This window comes from Macaca mulatta, chromosome 1 (genome assembly GCF_049350105.2).
Source record: "Macaca mulatta isolate MMU2019108-1 chromosome 1, T2T-MMU8v2.0, whole genome shotgun sequence".
Lineage (NCBI taxonomy): Eukaryota > Metazoa > Chordata > Mammalia > Primates > Cercopithecidae > Macaca > Macaca mulatta.
In genome coordinates this window covers 69,110,776-69,130,146 of record NC_133406.1, presented here as the reverse complement: position 1 = coordinate 69,130,146, position 19,371 = coordinate 69,110,776, and the positions used below count along the sequence as shown (strand labels likewise).

Below are 19,371 nucleotides of genomic sequence, written 5' to 3'. Positions count from 1 at the left end.
ACTTGATGCTGTGACTAGAAAAACACTCTCCTTTGAGAGTCCTAGCAATCATAATATTAGATCCATGAAACAGAAATGTAATTCTTGCCTGTAACTTGGCACTGTAGTAACACTATTTATATAATGATAGTGATTTAAATGCTAATTATTGGTCTTAAAGATTTAAAGTGAATCTATGGACCAAAAAAAGACAATTTTTGTTGTAGATATTAACTACGGAAAAACTAAAAGAATACAATGGGGAGAAAAAAATGGAGGAAAGGATAGAGATACCAATATATTTAACTTACGTAAGAGAGAATAAAATAATTAACTACAGTTGATGGAACAAGCAGAGTTACAAGTAGGTTACTTATTAATACCAAATTAGCCAATAGAAAAACTAATTACAACACAACTTACAAACACTGAGAGAGTAAAGGTAGGTGAGACAAAGGAGTAATTTAAAGTGATCTTGTCTAGGGTTGAGTGTGGAGAACATTTGTTATATTTTGGTTGCCTAGTATCTGATTCCACTTCCTATGTTTAGTGAATATTCGTCCACATGCCTTTCACCATCAATGCTAAAAAAGCCAATCTTGCTTTTCCAGTTCCCTTTGCAGCTGGGACATATTACTTGAATTAGGACTCCAAATGTTAATAGTGGTTACCACATGCAATTCCTTTAGCCTATACTAAATATTTCCTAATTCTACTTCCTTGCCTTTGCCTGAAAATGCCTATTCATCCTCCACCACTCAAGTTGAGATAATCATTTCCTCTCCAAAGCCTTTCCTTGCCCCCATGACATATGCATGTGAAGTAACAGCACTCACCTGCACTGTAATGAACTATTTGCTTGTTTTATTGTCTACTATATTTTCTTTTTTTTTTTCTTTTTAACTCCTCTTACTATCATTCCCAATATTGCTTAATAAAAGTTCCTTGTCTGAAGGGACCATGGCATGTTTACCATTACATCTGGCACATACTGAGTATGCTCAATAAATATTAGTTGAATAAACAAAAATTATAACAGATGTTTAGTACTTTTTTCCTAAATCACCTAACTTATAAATATGAAACTTTAACAGGATGATAAACATACCTTCAGTACTCGAATCCGTCTGGCTTCCTGAAGATGATGATGAAGAAGAAGGAAACACACGATCATCTGAAGAAAAAGATGTCACTGATCTATGTCGGGATCGGTGCTGGTTTTGGTTTTGCTTTCTTTTTTTCTTTCGTTTGTGTTTACCTTAGAGAGATATAAAATGGAACACAATTATTTTCCCAAATATTAGCAACATATGAGAGAGAAATATATGCATTAATTTATAAAATGTACCTTAAATTACCCAAAAGGCCTTCAAGCAAGCATAAACTCCTACCTTCATATTTGCCAGCCTTGGCATCTTCAGGATTTCTGTGAGCGGACTTCTTATCCATGTCTATTAAACCTCCCTGCCATGTCTATAAAACCAAAATATTGACATATTATTAGAGAATTTAAAATGCAAAATGATATTTCTGGGGACAAAGAAAATGCAAATGGTAACAACCTCAGCACTAACATTTTGGGCTGGATTATTCTTGGTTGTGAAGGGCTTTCCTTTGGATTTTAGGCTATCGAGCCACAATTTCTGGCCTCTACCCACTAGATGCCAATAGCACCTTTATGTGTGATGACCTAAAATGGCTCCAGACATTAACAACTGTCCCTTGGGGGGCAACCACTGTTGAGAACCACAATTCTATTGAGAACAAATGGACTAGAGTAGTAGTAATAGAGACAGAAAAAAGAGGCTGAATTCAAGAATCAGAATGACCAGGAATTGCTGGTGGACTGGCTATGAAGGAAAGAAAGAAATAAGGGATAACTTCTAGAATTTTGGAGTGATCAATTCGGTAGAAAACAATACCATTAACTGAGATATGCCAACACTAAAGAAGGAATACGTCTGGAATAATATTCCACTAAAATACAGAATAGAAAATCGGAAGTTTTTTTTCTTTTTGAGACAGAGTCTCACTCTGTCAACCAGGCTGGAGTGCAGTGGCGCAATCTCGGCTCACTGCAACCTCTGCCTCCTGGGTTCAAGTGATTCTCGTGCCTCAACCTCCTGAGTAGCTGGGATTACAAGCACCCGCCACCACACCTGGCTCATTTTTTTGTATTTTTAGTAGAGACAGGATTTCACCATGTTGGCCATGTTAGTTTTGCACTCCTGACCTCAAACAATCTGTCCACCTTGGCCTCCCAAAGTGCTGGGATTATAGGCATGAGCCATCGCACCCGGCCCAGAAAGTTTCAAGGCATACCTAAATAACAATTTAGTAGATGCCTATAGACTAAGTAAATATGTTATTTACTTCATGTTGACAAAGATTATTTGAATAGAGAAAAAGCACTCACAGTAGTAAGTCTGGGAATCTTCAGCACAATATTTGAAGCCACAAGGCTGAATGATACCACAAAAAGAAACAGCACAAATGGGGTACTAAATACTCATCTTTCATAACTGAAAGTCAAAGAATAATGTCTAAGGTGGATAATGTCTAAATTAGGAAACATTACTATAAATATATTACTTTAACATATATAAGTAGATATAGAAAAAGCTAAAAGAATTGAAGGAAGCTGCAAGTTAGACGGAGTACTGTAGTACTTTTTGGTTTTTAAAATGATGAGTAAATGTTATTTTGACAAAAATGTAAAAGTAAATAAATCTCCTCCTTTAAAGCACACAAAGAGTAAGTGGGAATTCTCATCCAAGATGCCAGACTTCCTTCCTAGTCATATTAAAATGACGGTTAAGCAATAAACAAAGAAAGTAAAAGGTGAGGGGTATAAAAGTGTAGAAAACTGCAGGAGTTTGAAGGAAAAAAAAATCTCAGGATAAAGCTGTTCAAAGTACTCAAGAGCAATAGTTCCAAATAAGAACAAAATATCAATGGCTTCTAACAAAGCTGTCAAGAATTAATACTAGCAACATTTCCCTTAAAACCATGAACTTCAAGAGAAATATAACCTAAGCACATTCCTGAGACTTGCAATGAATAATATGTATAAAGTCACAATAAAATGTTATTTTGAGTTTTTTTTCATTTTTTTTTTTTACCTTATTTATTTATTTAGACAGGGTGTTGCTTTGCTGCCCGAGCTGAAATGCAGTGGTGCAATCATAACTTATGACAGCCCTAAACTCCAGGGCTCAAGCGATCCTCCTTCCTAAGTCTCCCAAAGTGTTGGGATTACAGGTGTGAGCCATCGAGTCCAACTATTTTCATTGGTTTTTGACATGTGAATCCAATTTACAGAGGAAAACACTGAAGTGTTCATAACAGTTACAGAACAAAAGTTAATTTATCCAATTATAATGCTATAAATGTAAAGGTAGAGCTGTCAGGACATGAAAGATGGAGAAGGAAAAGAAAAGATAGCAGGAGGGGAGTGCCAGTATCATCCTATGAAATCAAGAGTGCTAAAACTTGTGATAGTGATAGAACAAGAAATATGTTTAAATATATTGATAGAACAATAAATATGTGTTTAAATATATTGCTTAATTGCTTAAGTTTACAAGAGAAAACAAAAGAGAAAATAAAAACACTTTATGAAATCTGTAGAGAAAGCAGCCAGCAGGAGCAGAGGCTGTCATAATTGAGTCCTCATCTATCACAGCAGAAACTCAGAGGACAATAAATAAATTTGAGAAAAAACAGTATCGGCATACTATTTAGAAATGTAGAAATAATCACCAAAATAACTAAACATAAAAAATGTTTAAAGTGTTTGTCTATGGGGATGTGGATCCAGAACGAGGAGAAAGCAGGTGGGATGGAGACTGTTGCTTTTCATTATCAACTCTTACATACAATTTGATCTTTTAATCATGTGCACATATTATGTTGCTAAATGTTTTTAAAGGTTTTTTTAAAAAAGTGAATTGGGAAGTGAGGAAATAAGGACAAACTATATTTTAACATGAAAGCAGAAAAACAGCATAGCAGTTGGAGGAATTACTGAGGTCAGGGGTGAGTTTTTAAAATGAGATTCCAGACTATTGGTTTTTTTCTTAAAAAAATTTTCAGTAAAATTTACTTTCAAATTTATATACAGTAAAATTCACATATATGTACAGTATTAAGAGTTCTAACACATGCATAGATACTTGTAACCACCATTAACAGGATACAGAACAATTCCAACATCCGAAGAATTTCCTCGTGCTCCTCCCTGGCAGTCAGACCCTCTCCCCACCTTTAACTCTGGGCAACCACTCATCTATCTGTTCACTGTCTGTTTAGTCTTACCTTTTCCAGCATGTCATATAAATGAAATCGTAAGTATTTAACCATTTTATATTGGTTTCCTTCGCTTAATATAACATACCTGAGATTCATCGAAGCTACTGCATATATCAATGTTTGCTCCTTTTTATCCAGTCCTATTCCATTGTGAAGATGTACTACACTGTGTTTATCCACATTCACTCACTTAGGGACATTTAGTTTATGTAGTTCTTCTTGTTTAGTCTGCTAATATGGTAGATTCCACTGATTAATTTTCACATGTTGAACCAACCTTAATTTAGGACATTTTGGGCAATTATAAATAATGCTACTATAAACATTCATTTACAGATTTTTGTGTTAGCATAAGTTTTTATTTCCCTAGGATAAACACACAAAAGTGGAACTGGAGAGTTACATAGTAAGTGTATGCTTAACTTCCTAAGAAACTGCACAACTGTTCACCAAAGTGGCTGTAGTAATGTGTGAATGTCCTAGTTGCTCCATATCCTTGTCAGGACTTGGTATTATTTTTTAATTCTATCCATTCTGATAACTGTTTAATATTATCTCCTGGCTTTAATTTGCATTTCCCTAATGATCAGTGATGTTGAACGTATTTTCATGTGCTTATTTGCTAGCTGTATATCATCTTTGGCGAAGTGTATAACTTTTTGCCTATTTTTTAAATTGGGTTATTTGGTTTCTTGTTAGGTTTTGGAAATTTTTTATATATTCTGGATATAAAAGCCTTTGGTCAAGTATGTGATTTGCCAGTATCTTCTCCTAACATGGTTTGTCTTTCATTCTCTTTACAGTACCCTTTATATAGTAAAATATTTTTTGATTAAATTCAATTGATCTTTTTCTTTATAGATAGTGCTTTTGTTGTTACCTAATAATTCTTTGCCTAACCCAATGTCACAAACATTTTCTCCTATGTTTTCCTAAAGAATTTTAGGTTTTAGCCTGGGCGCGGTGGCTCACTCGTGTAATCCCAGCATTTTGGGAGGCTGAGGCAGGCGGATCATGAGGTCAGGAGATCAAGACCATCCTGGCTAATATGGTGAAACCCCGTCTCTACTAAAAGTACAAAAAATTAGCCAGGCGTGGTCACGAGATCAGGAGATCAAGACCATCCTGGCTAATATGGTGAAATCCCGTCTCTACTAAAACTACAAAAAATTAGCCAGGCATGGTGGCAGGCACCTGTAGTCCCAGCTACTGGGGAGGCTGAGGAAGGAGAATGGTGTACACCCGGTAGGCGGAGCTTGCAGTGAGCCCAGATCACTCCAGTCTGGGGGACAGAGTGAGACTCCGTCTCAAAAAACAAACAAACAAAAAAGAATTTTAGGATTTTACTTCAGCTCTGCTCTTCATTCTAAAAAGTCTTTTGCTAATTTAGTTCCTTTACCTTTCCTTATCAACTTTATCATCAAGTAATTTATGCCTAAAAAATATTGCTTGGACTTTGACTGTAATCAAATTCATAGATCTATTTAGGGAGAACTGACATTTTAACTAGACTGAATTTTCCAATCCATGAACACTATGGGTCTTCTTTCATCAGCATTTTGTAGTTTTTAGCACACAAATCCCACACATACTTTGTTAGATTTCTACCTGAGTATTTCATTTGTGAGGGAGGAGGGTGGGTCACTTTCCAAATCCCACACATACTTTGTTAGATTTCTACCTAAGTATTTCATTTGTGAGGGAGGAGAGTGGGTCAGTTTCCAACGGTTCATTGTTAGTGTAGAAATAGGATTATGTATGTTAAGCTTGTATCCTGCAACCTGCTAAATCTACTTGTTAGCTCTACCAGCTTTTTAAATAATTTCTTGAGATTTACTATATAACTGTCATCTGCAAATATAATTATATTTCTTCTTTTCCAATCAGAATGCTTTTCTTGACTTACTATAATTGCTAGGATTTCCAGTAAATATTAAATAGTAGTGGAAGAAACATCCTTGCCTGGTTCCCAATCTTGGAGGGTAGAAAGCATTCAGTCTTTCACCATTAAGTATAACAATACCTATGGGTTTTGTCGATGCCTTTTATTAGGTTCTCTTCTATTACTTGTTTGCTGAGTTTTAAGAATCATGAATGAATGCTGAATTTTCTTAAGTGCTTTTTCTGCATCTATTAATAGGATCATGTAGTTTTTCTTATGGATTGATGTTCAAATGTTGAATTCCTGGGATGAGACTTGGTCACAATGTATTATTTTTCTAGTATACTGCTGAATTCAATTTGCTAATATTTTTTGAGGAAGTTGTATCTTTGTTCATGGGGGATTTTAACTTTTAGATTTGTTTTTTGTGTTGTCTTTATCTGGTTTTGGTATCCAGAAAATGCCGCCTTCATAAAATGAGTTAAGTGTTTCTTCTTTTTCTACAATCCAAAGAGTTTGTAACAGAACTGGTATTTTTTCGTCCTTGAATGTTTGGTGAAATTACCTGGGCCTAGAGCTTTTTTTAATTATTATTATTCTTTTTTTTTTTCTTCCTGGCAAGAGTCTTCTTGCCAGGGTTTGTTTTTCGTTGTTGCTGTTGTTTTGTTTTTCTCACAAATTCTATTTCTTTAATAGTTATAGGACTATTTCATTTACCTATTTTGTCCTGGGTGAGTTTTCGTAATTTTGATAGTGGCCCATTTCTCTCACATTATCAAATTTATAAATACAGAGGTGTTTGTGTATTGCCTCATCCTTTCTAATGTCTGTTGGGTTGGGAGTGCTCTTAGAGCACGTATGTTTTTTGTTTCTTTTTAAAAAATATACTTAAATTTTTATTTGCTGATCTTCTCTGTATCATTCCAATTTTAGTATATGTGCTGCCAAAGTAAGCACTAGCACGTATGTTATACGAATGACTTCAATAAAATACTGAAGACAAGATAGACCTGCCGCATAACTGATCCTCAAACCTGTTATCACTGATTTCTTCTTTCAATTCTATATCCAGTCAGATATTTGTCTTTGCCAATATTTCTTCTAATTTCTCTTCATTCCCAATACTGCTTGGCACAGTCTGCTACCTAAATGATTCCCCTGCCACTTAACTAGTCTCACTGCTTTTTCCCACTGTCATGCATTTTTCATACTGCTACCAGATTTATCAGACCTCAAATGGTTCAACACTGCCCACAAGATAATGGCCTTCCACATCTGGCTTAGTTCTGGTGTTTTGAATAATACTGTTTCCCTAAATCAAGAGTTTTTAACATTTAAATTTGAGAAGGAGGAGTCACGAATCTCCTAAAATTAAGCATATAATGTTGTATGGATGTGAATTTTATTTCCAGAGCAAGATCTATAGCTTTTTAAAAAAATTTATTTGTAGTCTGGGTCTCATGGCTCACACCTGTAATCCCAGTACTTGGGAAGGCCAGGGCGGGTTGATTGCTTAGGCCAGGAGTTTGAGACCACCCAGGCCAACACAGCAAAACCCATCTCTACTAAAGATACAAAAATTAATCGGGTGTGATGGTGCGCACCTATAGTCTCAGCTACTCAGAAGGCTGAAGCATGAGAATCACTTGAACCCAGGAGGCGGATGTTGCAGTGAGCCAAGATTGCACCAGCCTGGGTGACAAAGCAAGACTGTCTCAGAAAAACATAATTTTCATATATTTAGAGGGTACGAGTGCAGAATTCTTAGATGTACATATTGCACAGTGGTGAAGCCTGGGCTTTTAGTGTACCCATTACCCAAATTGTGAGCATTGTTCCCAGTATGTAATTTTTCAACCCTCACCCCCCCCATCCTCCCACCTTTTGTAGTCTCCAGTGTCTATATATACTTGTGCCCACTGCTTCCCAGCTCCTACTTTAAGTGAGAACATGTAATATCTGACTTTCTGTTTCTGAGTTATTTCGGTTAGGATAATGGCTTCCAGTTCTATCCATGTTGCTGAAAAAACATGACTTTCTAATGGCTAAATAGTATTCCATGGCATAGACACACACACACACTCACTCCACATTTTCTTTACCCAATCCTCTGTTGATGGAGGGTCTACTGATTTTATTAGATACTCAAAACGAGAAAACTGTACTCTGAATCCTTCAACCTTGTCTCTGTATTGAGAACATACTACAGGCGGGGTGCAGTGGCTTATACCTGTAATCCCAGCACTTTGGGAGGCCAAGGTGGGAGGATTGCTTGAAGCCAGGAGTTCAAGACCAGCCTGGGCAACATAGTGAGACCCTGTCTCTACACAAAATACAAAAATTAGCCGGGTGTGGTGGTGCACACCTGTAGTTCCAACTACTCAGGAGGCTGAGGTGGAGGCTGCAGTGAGCTTTGATCACGCCACTGCACTCCAGCCTGGGTGACAGAGTGAGATCCTGTCTCAAAAAAAAAACAAAACAAAAAAAACTAACAACAAACTACAGCCTCCACCTCCGTCAACAGTGAGTACAGAGTAATCACTCCTCTCTCTGAACTTTGATTTATAATATTTTAGTGACCCAGCCTAACCTTAACATTTTACTGATAAGTAAACAAATCTAGCACTTACCTGATTTGTCCAAAGTTGCTCTTATACAATTTGTAATCTGTGCAACTGAAATGGGATTTATCTGCTATTTTATGTGGCCTTTTTATGAAGGCCTTTTCATGTTTCCCCTTCAGGTTGGAACTAAACCTCAGAGTTCTTCAAAACCCCAATTATCTTTATTATCTTACATAAGCTAGCTGCCCAAATGTTTGCTGAGAATAGTGATAACCATTGTCATATTGAGGTAGAGGAAGGGGGCTGGTTAGTGGGTACTGGTTTAGGGGTACTTTTTTAAGGAAGCATGAGCACATTTTGGATATGCAAAATATTATTAAGTTTGGAGCTTAGATTTGGTAAAACAACACTTAAGGGTCTGTGTAAGGAGAGCTCTGAGAAAAGGGTTCTCAGACAGAACCCAAATTTCTCAAGAAGAACCCTCTAAACAGCATTAACGAAAAAAATTCCTCTGTAGAAGCAACTAAAAAAAAAAAAAGGAATACTCAGTATTTGGAAAAGCGAAAGGAATGAATGATAATAACGCCAGACTGAGTAAGCTACACAATAAATTCAAATTTGAACCCTACCACATCCAACCTATGTTGCCTTGGGCAAATTATTAAACTTTTCTGTGCCTCAATTTTCTCATGTCTGCCTACTTAAGGACTGCGTGGGAAGATTAAATAAAATGCATGTAAAGTGCTTAGGTCACTGCTTTACTCTCAAGGCACTCTTAAGGGTTTGAGAAGGGAGGGAGGGGCGTGAAGTGGAATGGTCCGTGGTACATCTTTGTTACGAGGCGGTAGGATTCTGAAACAGAGGGCATAGTCACAAAGAAAGTTGGAGTAAGAAGTGGTGGTGGGAGCATCACATTCTCCTGGTGAGTATCTGAGGACCCGTCACAACTGTAGGAAGCGGAAGGGCTAAGGGTCAGGCCAAGAGTACATCCTCCAGGGTGCATCTGAGAAGTCGAGTACTAGCGCTTAAATGCTATGAGAGCTTTCATGACAAAGGACACATCTTCTGAGGAAACTCAGAGCTTGGGAGAGGCCTTACTAGCGGGGCACGAGGCAGAGCGGGGCTACCAACAGTCCCCTCGGAGTGACCAAGGGGGCCGTTGAGGAAAGAGTCAGGTGGTAAGAAAATGACGGCGCGGCCTCTACCGGTTTGCCTTCGCACAATAGCCACACCCCCGGCTGGAACGGTCACTTACTGGAAACTGAAGAGAAACAACCTATTGGTCCAGCTTGACAACCTCAACCCGACCGAAGGTGCCGAGCAACCAGTGCGGCGAGGGCCGCGAAACCCAACGCCCGACCGCGTAGGAAACGCCAGAGCGCGCGCACGCGCAACAGCCGACCAGAAAAGTCCGGCCTACGCCACAGAACTGGGCGGGAGCGGAAGCGACTCTTCCGGTCGCGCGAGCCTCATGCAGGGGCTGCTGGCGCGCAGGGAGGAGAGGGGCGCGGGGACTCAGGCTGCAGTTTTTCTGACCGCGGCTGCACCCCTCTCGAAGCGTTTACACGCACATGTGAGGAACCTCACAACCTGGGGCCGATTTCTGTAGTAGATTGGCGCCAAATGGCAGATTTCCAGGGATTTGTTTGGGATTCCGTATTTTTGTAGATTTGCCAAGATTGGATACTAGTACAATATTGATAATTGCCATCCAGCAATGTGGCTATTTTTTTTTTTTAATTAATTCAGTTCTTCCTTTGTTTTTCAGGTAAAGTGTTGCAGTTTGCTTGGTGGTGTGCGCATTTAACATTTTTCGTAGCTATTTTTGTTGTTGTTGTTTGTTTTACTAATAGACTATTAATCCATTAGTACCCTTGTATAAGTATGGCTTTTGATTATTGATCTATCTGGACATTTCACTAAACCTTCGTATTTGAAAAATTTGACAGGCAGTCCTCTTTGATTTGTAGGTAAGAATTTATCTGTAAAGAACAATTCTGGCTTTTCCGAAGAATCCAACGCAACACTGAATAGTAGCCACGGAGGCACTTATTTCTTACCAGGAGTTATTTTGGATTGCATCTTAGGTTTCATTCAAGACATCTTCTGCAGGTTTATGGTGTGTGTGTGAGTGGGTGTATAGGCAAATTATGTTCTTTTCGTAGTTTACCATTTCATTTTTTTTTTAAATCAGCAAATGACTAAGTTTTACCAAGTATTTTCAGTGTCAGTCTTTGATTGTATGGCCTTTATTCCATTACTCTACAATAAAATAACTACAACAATAGATTTTCTAATGGTGAGCCATCCTTACAATCCTGGTATGTTATTTTTTCAGTATATTGCTGGATGCAATTTGCTGTGTATTTAATTTTGGATTTTCATGTATGCACGTAAGTTAGATTGGCGTATGGTTTTCTTTTGCTGTCCTTGTCCTTTGGTATCAGGTTGTGCTAGGAGTCAGCCAGATTAATTTATTTTTATACGACCTGGAATAGACATAACATGTGTGAATGACACATTCCTTAGGTTTTGAAGAACTCATCTTTAAAGCCTTCTGGGTGTGGGGCCATCTTAATGGATAGTTTTGTTTTTAATATAGCTTCCATGGTTATTGATACATGGAATTGTTTATTTTGCTTCTTGAAAAAATTAGTTTTTTCTAGAAAAGTATTGGCCGGGCGCGGTGGCTCACGCCTGTAATCCCAGCACTTTGGGAGACCGAGGCGGGCGGATCACGAGGTCAGGAGGTGGAGACCATCCTGGCTAACACGGTGAAACCCCGTCTCTACTAAAAATACGAAAACGAAAACTTAGCCGGGCGTGGTGGCAGGCGCCTGTAGTCCCAGCTACTCCGGAGACTGAGGCAGGAGAATGGCGTGAACCCGGGAGGCAGAGCTTGCAGTGAGTCGAGGTTGCGCCACTGCACTCCAGCCTGGAGGACAGAGCGAGACTCCGTCTCAAAAACAAACAAACAAACAAACAAATATATATATATGTAAGAATATATAAGAATGGTTGACAACAATATGAGATTTTTTTTAAATGTTAGAAAATGTACCTGAAATATATATATACATATTTTTTGAGACGGAGTCTCGCTCTGTCGCCCAGGCTGGAGTGCAGTGGCGTAACCTCGGCTCACTGCAAGCTCCGCCTGCCGGGTTCACGCCATTCTCCTGCCTCAGTCTCCTGAGTAGCTGGGACTACAGGCGCCCGCCACTACGCCCGGCTAATTTTTTGTATTTTTAGTAGAGACGGGGTTTCACCGTGTTAGCCAGGATGGTCTCGATCTCCTGACCTCGTGATCCGCCCGCCTCGGCCTCCCAAAGTGTTGGGATTACAGGCGTGAGCCACCGCGCCCGGCCACATATATATTCTTATATATTGTATTGGAGTGTTTTTCTTGATCATATTTATCAAACCAGCTTTTGGTTTTACAGATAAAATCTGTCTTAAAAGTAATTTATCTTTCATTAATGTATGCCTTCATTAATTTCTTATTTCTTTGGGTTTATTTTGTTCTTTTTATAGAATCTCGAGTTGAAAGCTTAACTTTCCTTTAAAATGTTTAATACGAAATATTACCAGAATGTAGTTACAGAAAATAATATAATGAACACTTGTATACCGACCATCTAGCTTTATCCCATTTTAACATTTTCTCGTATTTGCTTCAGATTTTAACATTCAGTTAGAGCTCCTTGTAAAACGGTCTGCAATCTCATTCTCCCTCTCTTCCTCTCTGCAATTAACTACTACTTGAATTTGGTATGTCATTCCCATGAAAGCTTTTTTATATGCTCCACATACATGTAGCGATGTTAAGTAACATACAGTACTGTTTTATGCTTTTTAAACCTAATATAAATGATATTCATGTCACTTGCTTTTGTCACCTATAATTATGTATGTAAAATTTATCCAGGTTGATTCCTGTAGTTCTAGTTTTTTAACTGCTGAATAGTATTCCATTGTATAACTGTACCACCATTTATCCATTCTCCAGTTGCTAGCAATTTAATGATTCATGATTTCTGTCATTACAATGTAAGTTAATTCTTTCACACAGCTTCTTAGACATATGGTAAGAATTTCTTTAGGATAATGTCTAGAAATGGAATTGCAAGGTAGAACGGTTTGCACAGTTCAACTTTGATATTGCCAGATTGTTCTCCAGTGGTTGTACCAGCTTACCCTCCACCAGCAATGCAGGAGAGCTGCTGTTTGCTCCACTCCATGCCAACACAGGTTATTTTTTTGCCCCAGTTTTTTCTTTTTTCTTTCTTTTTTTCTTTTTTTTTGCTGTTACAAACTGCTGACAGTAAATTTTCTTGTACATGTTTCCTGGTACATGTGTGCAAGAGTTTCTCTGACTACAAAGCTAATGCAGTTATTAGTTCTATTTTGTTTTCGGTATGTTTTTTAAAAGCATGTATGTGTCCCCTTCATTTGAGATTTCCCCCTCTTAATAGTAACACTTAACTTATTCATAGATATATCTCACTCATTTTTTCTATGTATCATGCTTCCTGTACTCTTTACTGCCTTTGGTTTGACAGTCTCTTTTTCCAGTTTTTTTCCCACTTTAGTGGTTTGAAAGTTATATTTGATTTTTATTCTATGAATAGTAGTTACTCTTCTAACTCATTTAAAGGTGTATCTTTATATATGTATGTGTGTGTTTAGAATTCATCAGTATCCATATGAGGCAGTCTGTGTAGTGGTTAAGAGTGGAGCCTGTGAGGCCAGACTGCCTGGATTCAGATCTTAGCACTACCACTTACTAGCTGAGCAACCTAGAGCTTATTACATAAACTCTCTGTGCCTCAGTTGTTTCATCTGTAAAGTGGGGATAAAATAGCATATACCTCATGAGGTTACTGTAAGGTTAATGTGTTAATATATGTAACATTCTTAGGACAGTGCCTAGTACTTGGATCTCTTTACCAGATTTTTCATCTATGGAATGGGCAGAAGACTTGCCTATCAGAGTTGTTATAAAAATTCAGTGCATTATTGTATTCATTCAGCTTAAGACACTGTTTGAGCACCTGCTATGCATTTTTGAATTAGACATGGTTCTCGGCTTCAGAGGGAACAGACATGAAATGCAATTTCGATATGATTTAACCTTAATACTCTTCCCATGTTCTCTCTTGTCCCCCTTCTAATCTATGCTCCACATTAAGAGACAAAATATTAATCAGATCATGCATCCTTTGCCCATAACATGTTAACTTTCATTAAACTTTACATAAACCATAAACTTCTCACCATGGCCTGAGCACTCAGGTTCTAAACCCTGTGCCTCCCTCTCTAGCCTCATCAACTATCATTCTCCTGATTTCTACCAAACTCCCACCACACTATCCTCCTCTCAGTTCATTGAACCAACACTCTTCAGTGCCCTCTGCCCAGATTACTGATCCACCCTGACAGCTCTTTCCACAGCTGACTCATCTTTCAGATCTCAGCTTGATTAGGTCAGGCAGTTAGTTACAAACAACAGAATCCACTCTGGTTGAGAAAGAAAAGGACTTTAACAATATCATGTAGCTCACAGAATCTCCAGGACAGCCAGAGGCCAAATGTGGAAACAACAGTACCCAAACACACTAGAGGATCTAGTGAGAATCTGTTGCTGCTGCCACCATTGACACCAAAACTGCAACTTCCACAAACACTGGCGGTCCCCATTGGTAGCCAGAATTAGGCATGTTTCCTTCTTCATCTTGCTCACTTTTTTTTTTTTTTTTTTTTTTTGGGGGGAGACGGAGTCTCACTCTGCCACCCAGGCTGGAGTACAGTGGCATGATCTCAGCTCACTGCAACCTCTGCCTCCCAGGTTCAAGTAATTCTCCCGTCTCAGCCTCCTGAGTAGCTGGGACTACAGGCGCCTGCCACCACGCCCAGCTAATTTTTGTATTTTTAGTAGAGATGGGCTTTCACCATGTTGGCCAGGCTGGTCTTGAACTCCTGACTTTGTGATCGCCCGCCTCAGCCTCCCAAAGTGCTGAGATTACAGGCGTGAGCCACCATGCCTGGCCTATCTTGCTGACTTTCAAGTTGAAATTTTGCATTGACTATGCCTGCTTGGTGGGGCATAGGTCACATTGCTGTGCTACAAAGGGGGTCAAGGAGGCAAGTTTTCTCATAGGAAATTCCTCAGACTTTATAAGGGTGTTGAAAAGTGCTGGGTATTCAGAAAACATGTCACATGAACATGAGATAATTGTGTTACCTCAGAATTAAGGCCTTCTCTGACAACCCCAGTACATTTTCCCCACAGCAGCCCCCATCAATCTTTTCCTGTACTCTGTGATTTTCTTCAAGGCACTTGTCACAACTTGTATTGTTATGTACTTAATTTGTTCAAATGTCTTATAATTCTGGGGCCATAGAGTCTATGCGTGGAGTTTCAAGTTGTATATTTCAAACAGCCAAAAATAATTTTAAAACGTATTCAGTCTTCAGCATGGGTGTCTTGAAAGAAAAAATAATCAAAAAGGCTCCAAGTCACAGTTCCAGCAGTTCCTATAGTTTCTGTTTGTTTTTTGTTTTTTTTCTTATTTCCATGGCTGCTTTGGCAGTGTTTCCATAGTTTCAAATTCTGTCCTCTCTCTTCTTTAATTCTCCCCAATCCTTATGTGGATCTGTTTAGCTATTCTCCATAAATCTTTCCCTTAGAGCTCACCTTTCAAATGTTTTTCTGCCTGTTCTCTTATTTTGCATCACAAACATCCAAAACAGTTCTGAGAGGTACACTTCCTTAGGACACTGGGGAGAGAAGTTGAGAGGCAAAGTCTTTGCCAGCCCAGAGGCCGGGAACATTTACACTCTGATCATTTTTCTGTACCACTTGTGATTGACCTACAGATTAGAAGTCTGAGGAGGACACGGACAATATCTGTTCTGTTTGTAACTCACACAATCTGATAAATATGTAGTCAACATTTGTTTTCTGGAAAAAGAAAAGTCGAGCAATCGAGTTATGGGCAAGGCAGTATACAGCACAGAGCAAGGACTTTTGATATAGTGAAGGTGAAACCGCCTTTGCAGAAAATTATGACAGCCAATTATGACAGTGAAAGAGATCTAACCTAGCCAACTCTATCTCACTTCTAACTCCCAAGCTGTTCTTGTGCATTCCTGAGTGTAGGCAGAACTAACTTTGGGAGGAACTTACAGTTTTACTTTGAAACAAAGATCACAACAGTCCCATCCCAAAACAAACCCCCTTCCTGTCTGGGGACCAGACTTTCTAGGACTAACAAATTAGCCACAGGATTAGAAATTATGGTTTAGGAGTCATGCAGCTAGAGGCCACAAGATTCTAAGCCTCCCCAGTTGCTCCTAGGGATAACATCACTATTATAAAACCTAGGATTGGTGCTCAAGGTATTTTCAGACCCTGCACTGGATGGATCAGCTGCTCCCACCCAGATTGATGGTCTCGTGGCTTCCACTCCGGAACTGACTCAGCACAAGAGGACAGCTTTGACTCCCCATTTCCCGGGGGACCAGTCAGCACTCCCCACTACCTGCCCCCATCCCCATGAGATTATCCTTAAAAACCCCAGTTTCCGAATTTTCAGGGAGACTGATTTGAGCAATAATAAAACTGCGGTCTCCTGTACAACCAGCTGTGTGAATTAAACTCTTTCTCTGTTACAATTCCTTTGTCTTGATAAATCAGCTCTATCTGGGCAGTAGGCAAAATGAACCCGATGGGCAGTTACTAAGGGTGAAGTGTGGGAGTAGGGTTACAGATTAAAGGATAGTTTAGGAAGGCATCCCAGAGGAGGTGAGGCCAAAGCAGAATCTTAAAGGGCAAGAATTATCCAGGCAAAGAAGGTAAGGATAGAGAAGAGTATTCCAGGCCAGGCATGGTGGCTCACGCCTGTAATCACAACTCTTTGGGAGGCTGAGGTGGGCAGATCACTGGAGTCCAGAAGTTCGAGACCAGCCTGGGGAACAGGGTGAAACCCCATCTCTACAGAAAATACAAAAAAATTAGCCGGGCCTGGTGTTGCGTGCTTGTAGTTCCATCTACTTGGGAGGCAGAGGTGGGAGGATCACCTGAACCCAGGGAGGTCAAGGCTGCAGTGAGCTATAATTGCGCCACTGGACTACAGCCTGGGTGACAGAGTAAGACCCTATCTCAAAAAAAGAGTATTCCAGATAGACATATAGTATAAGCTCAGACAAGTATCAGATAGCTTGGGTTGGTGTTGCTAAATGCAAGGTAGAAATGTCAGGAGGTGAGGCTGGAAGGGTAGAAGTGGGCATGGAGGGCCTTGTATGGCACTCCATGGAGGCTGGGCTTTTTCCTATGGGCTATGAAGCCACAGTGTGGGTGGGGTGGGAGTCATTCTCAGATTTTCTTTGAGATGGATCATTAGGTGACACTGTGGAGACTGTCACAGTGTCAATCTCCAAAGAGGCACAACTAAAAATAGGGAGAACAGTTGTGATTTAAAAAATAATGTAGGCCTGAAACAAGACAGTAGTACTGAGGAAGGGTAAGTAGTGGGAATACCTCTAAAGAAATTATTTGGAGGTCAAATTCGCAGTGCAGTGTGGGTTACTGGACAGGGAAGATGAGGGAGGAATCCAGAATAGTGTCCAAACTTTTGGCTTGGACAATGATGTCACTTAGATAGAAAAAATGGAGTAATAGGTTGGCAGTGGTGGGGAGGGTGGGAAGATTTCCAGTTCTGTATGGTGAAGTGGTCCTTAAAGTCCCTATGGGACTCCTGAATTTAGATGTTCAGCAGGTACTCGGATCAGCTTATGGCAAAGGCCAGGGTCAGAGATACAGACTTGAGGAGAGAGCAGCATGGGGGTGACAGTGAGTTCACAAGGGCTGTGGGAGTGCTCTGGGAGTGGCTGCTCTTCCCAAGCTGGCATTTGGCCCTGTTGACATTCTTTTCTCTTCCCACCTTCCTTGGTGTTTTTCTTACCTCTGGATCATTCCTTCTCCAAATGCTTTACAGGTTCTTCTTCCTCTTCCCATAGAATGTGTTATTCCTGTGTGATTTCACCACCTGGGACCCCTACTGTGCCTCCATCAAACCTTTATCTCCAGCTCAGAATTCTTATATAAGATTGAGACATATATCTCCAACTGCTTTCTAAGAGAAAAGAGATAGTCAGTAGTGTGGACTGATTATCCAGGGACCACACAAAGGGTTTGTACCTCACTGTCCTATTGTATTCAGGACTGGCACTGTGAATTGATCCTGGCTGTGACTGTCTCTTGTTTTCTCTGAAAATACCAAATGTGGAAATCAGGGGTCAGATTTTAGACTTGTTAATAAGCATTATTAACACACACACCCCCACTACAATCCTTCTGTAACTTTCTCAAGGATATTAACTTCCCCTTTATGCTTAGTGTATTGTTATCTTTTCATCAGGAACCAAAATTAACCCAAAATGGAAATAAAAATTTAAATCTTATTGATACAGAAGAAAAATTACTGTTCCGTTCATAAAAAAGGAAAAATAGCTTACATAGATCCACCTTGTTTCAAAGCAAAATCACAACTCTTGTTTTGTGAAAAAGGGGTGCTTTTTACACTAGAACTCCTTGTTCTGGGATCACTTAATCACTATTTCAATGATGAAGGAACTCTGAACTCCTAAGCAAACCATGCCATGACATACTTTATATATATATGCACAAAAGTTGGATAAAACACAAAACCAGCATTTTGACAAATTCACTTTAAAATGTTTTCCACATCAACTACTCAAAAGAAGTTACAGCAATACGATCGTCCACTGCTCAGGAAGAGAGAGTGAACTTGGATATGATGAAGAACACTAAAAACAAACACACAGAGCACCTGGGTCTGGCCTTGTGGGCTAGAGAAATGCTTCCTGAATTTGTCCGAGGTGATGTGTTGAGCATCAGCTATGCCACAGTTCACCAGCAGCGACGCTCTAGTTCTTTAGTATATTCCTGTTGTGAACATATTTCTTTGAATTTAATCATCTGGGATAATTGCTGCAGTGTGAGTCTTTAGCATTTGAAAATCCCACAGAAGAGATTAAGAAGGTTCCTCTTCCCAGAAGACACTCATATAAAGCATGCTTCTATAGGGTTAACTGCTCAGAAATTGTAAGGTGCATGGTCATCACCAGGTGAGCAGCTCTACAGGGGCCCATGGCCCATACTCATCTTTGTATGCCCAGGGGAGCCAGCCTGCGTATGAGCAGTAGAGAAGTGGCATAACAATGCAGGAGGGCTCAGGACAACTTGGCATTTTTGTTGTTGTTGTTAAACTTAGGCTTATCAAGAGTCATAAAGACTCATCTCAATTTGTATATACACCTTCAGACCCATACAGATAGATGCATAAGAACATGATCATTTCTGTTCTTCACAAAGTACTCAGAATTCTGACAAGAAACATTACAAGTTTATATAAATGCCCACTTGCATAGCAGCTTACAAATTCAAACGTTGTCAGAGGCTTGGCGCAGTGGGTCATGCCTATAATTTCAGCACTTTGGGAGGCCAAGGAAGGCAGATCGCTTGAGGTCAGGAGTTGGAGACCAGCTTGGCCAACATGGCAAAACTCCGTCTCTACTAAAAATACAAAAATTAGCCAGGTGTGGTGACGG

At 39.5% G+C, this 19,371-nt stretch overlaps 1 protein-coding gene across 3 annotated transcripts in view; it reads right to left on the bottom strand.

The window, feature by feature from the left end:
* Positions 1–10,131, bottom strand: part of LOC711961 (putative uncharacterized protein encoded by LINC00467 homolog) — a 61,402-nt gene extending 51,271 nt beyond the window's left edge. For all 3 annotated transcript variants that reach the window (XM_077937315.1, XM_015117394.3, XM_077937318.1), the window contains exons 1-3: positions 9,992–10,131; positions 1,371–1,452; positions 1,088–1,237 (exon numbers count right to left, since the gene is read on the bottom strand). In XM_077937315.1, coding sequence (XP_077793441.1) covers positions 1,088–1,237; positions 1,371–1,428 — 208 coding nt within the window. In that variant the 5' untranslated portion in view covers positions 1,429–1,452; positions 9,992–10,131. The remainder of the gene's footprint in view (positions 1–1,087; positions 1,238–1,370; positions 1,453–9,991) is intronic.
* Positions 10,132–19,371: the final 9,240 nt, after the last annotated feature.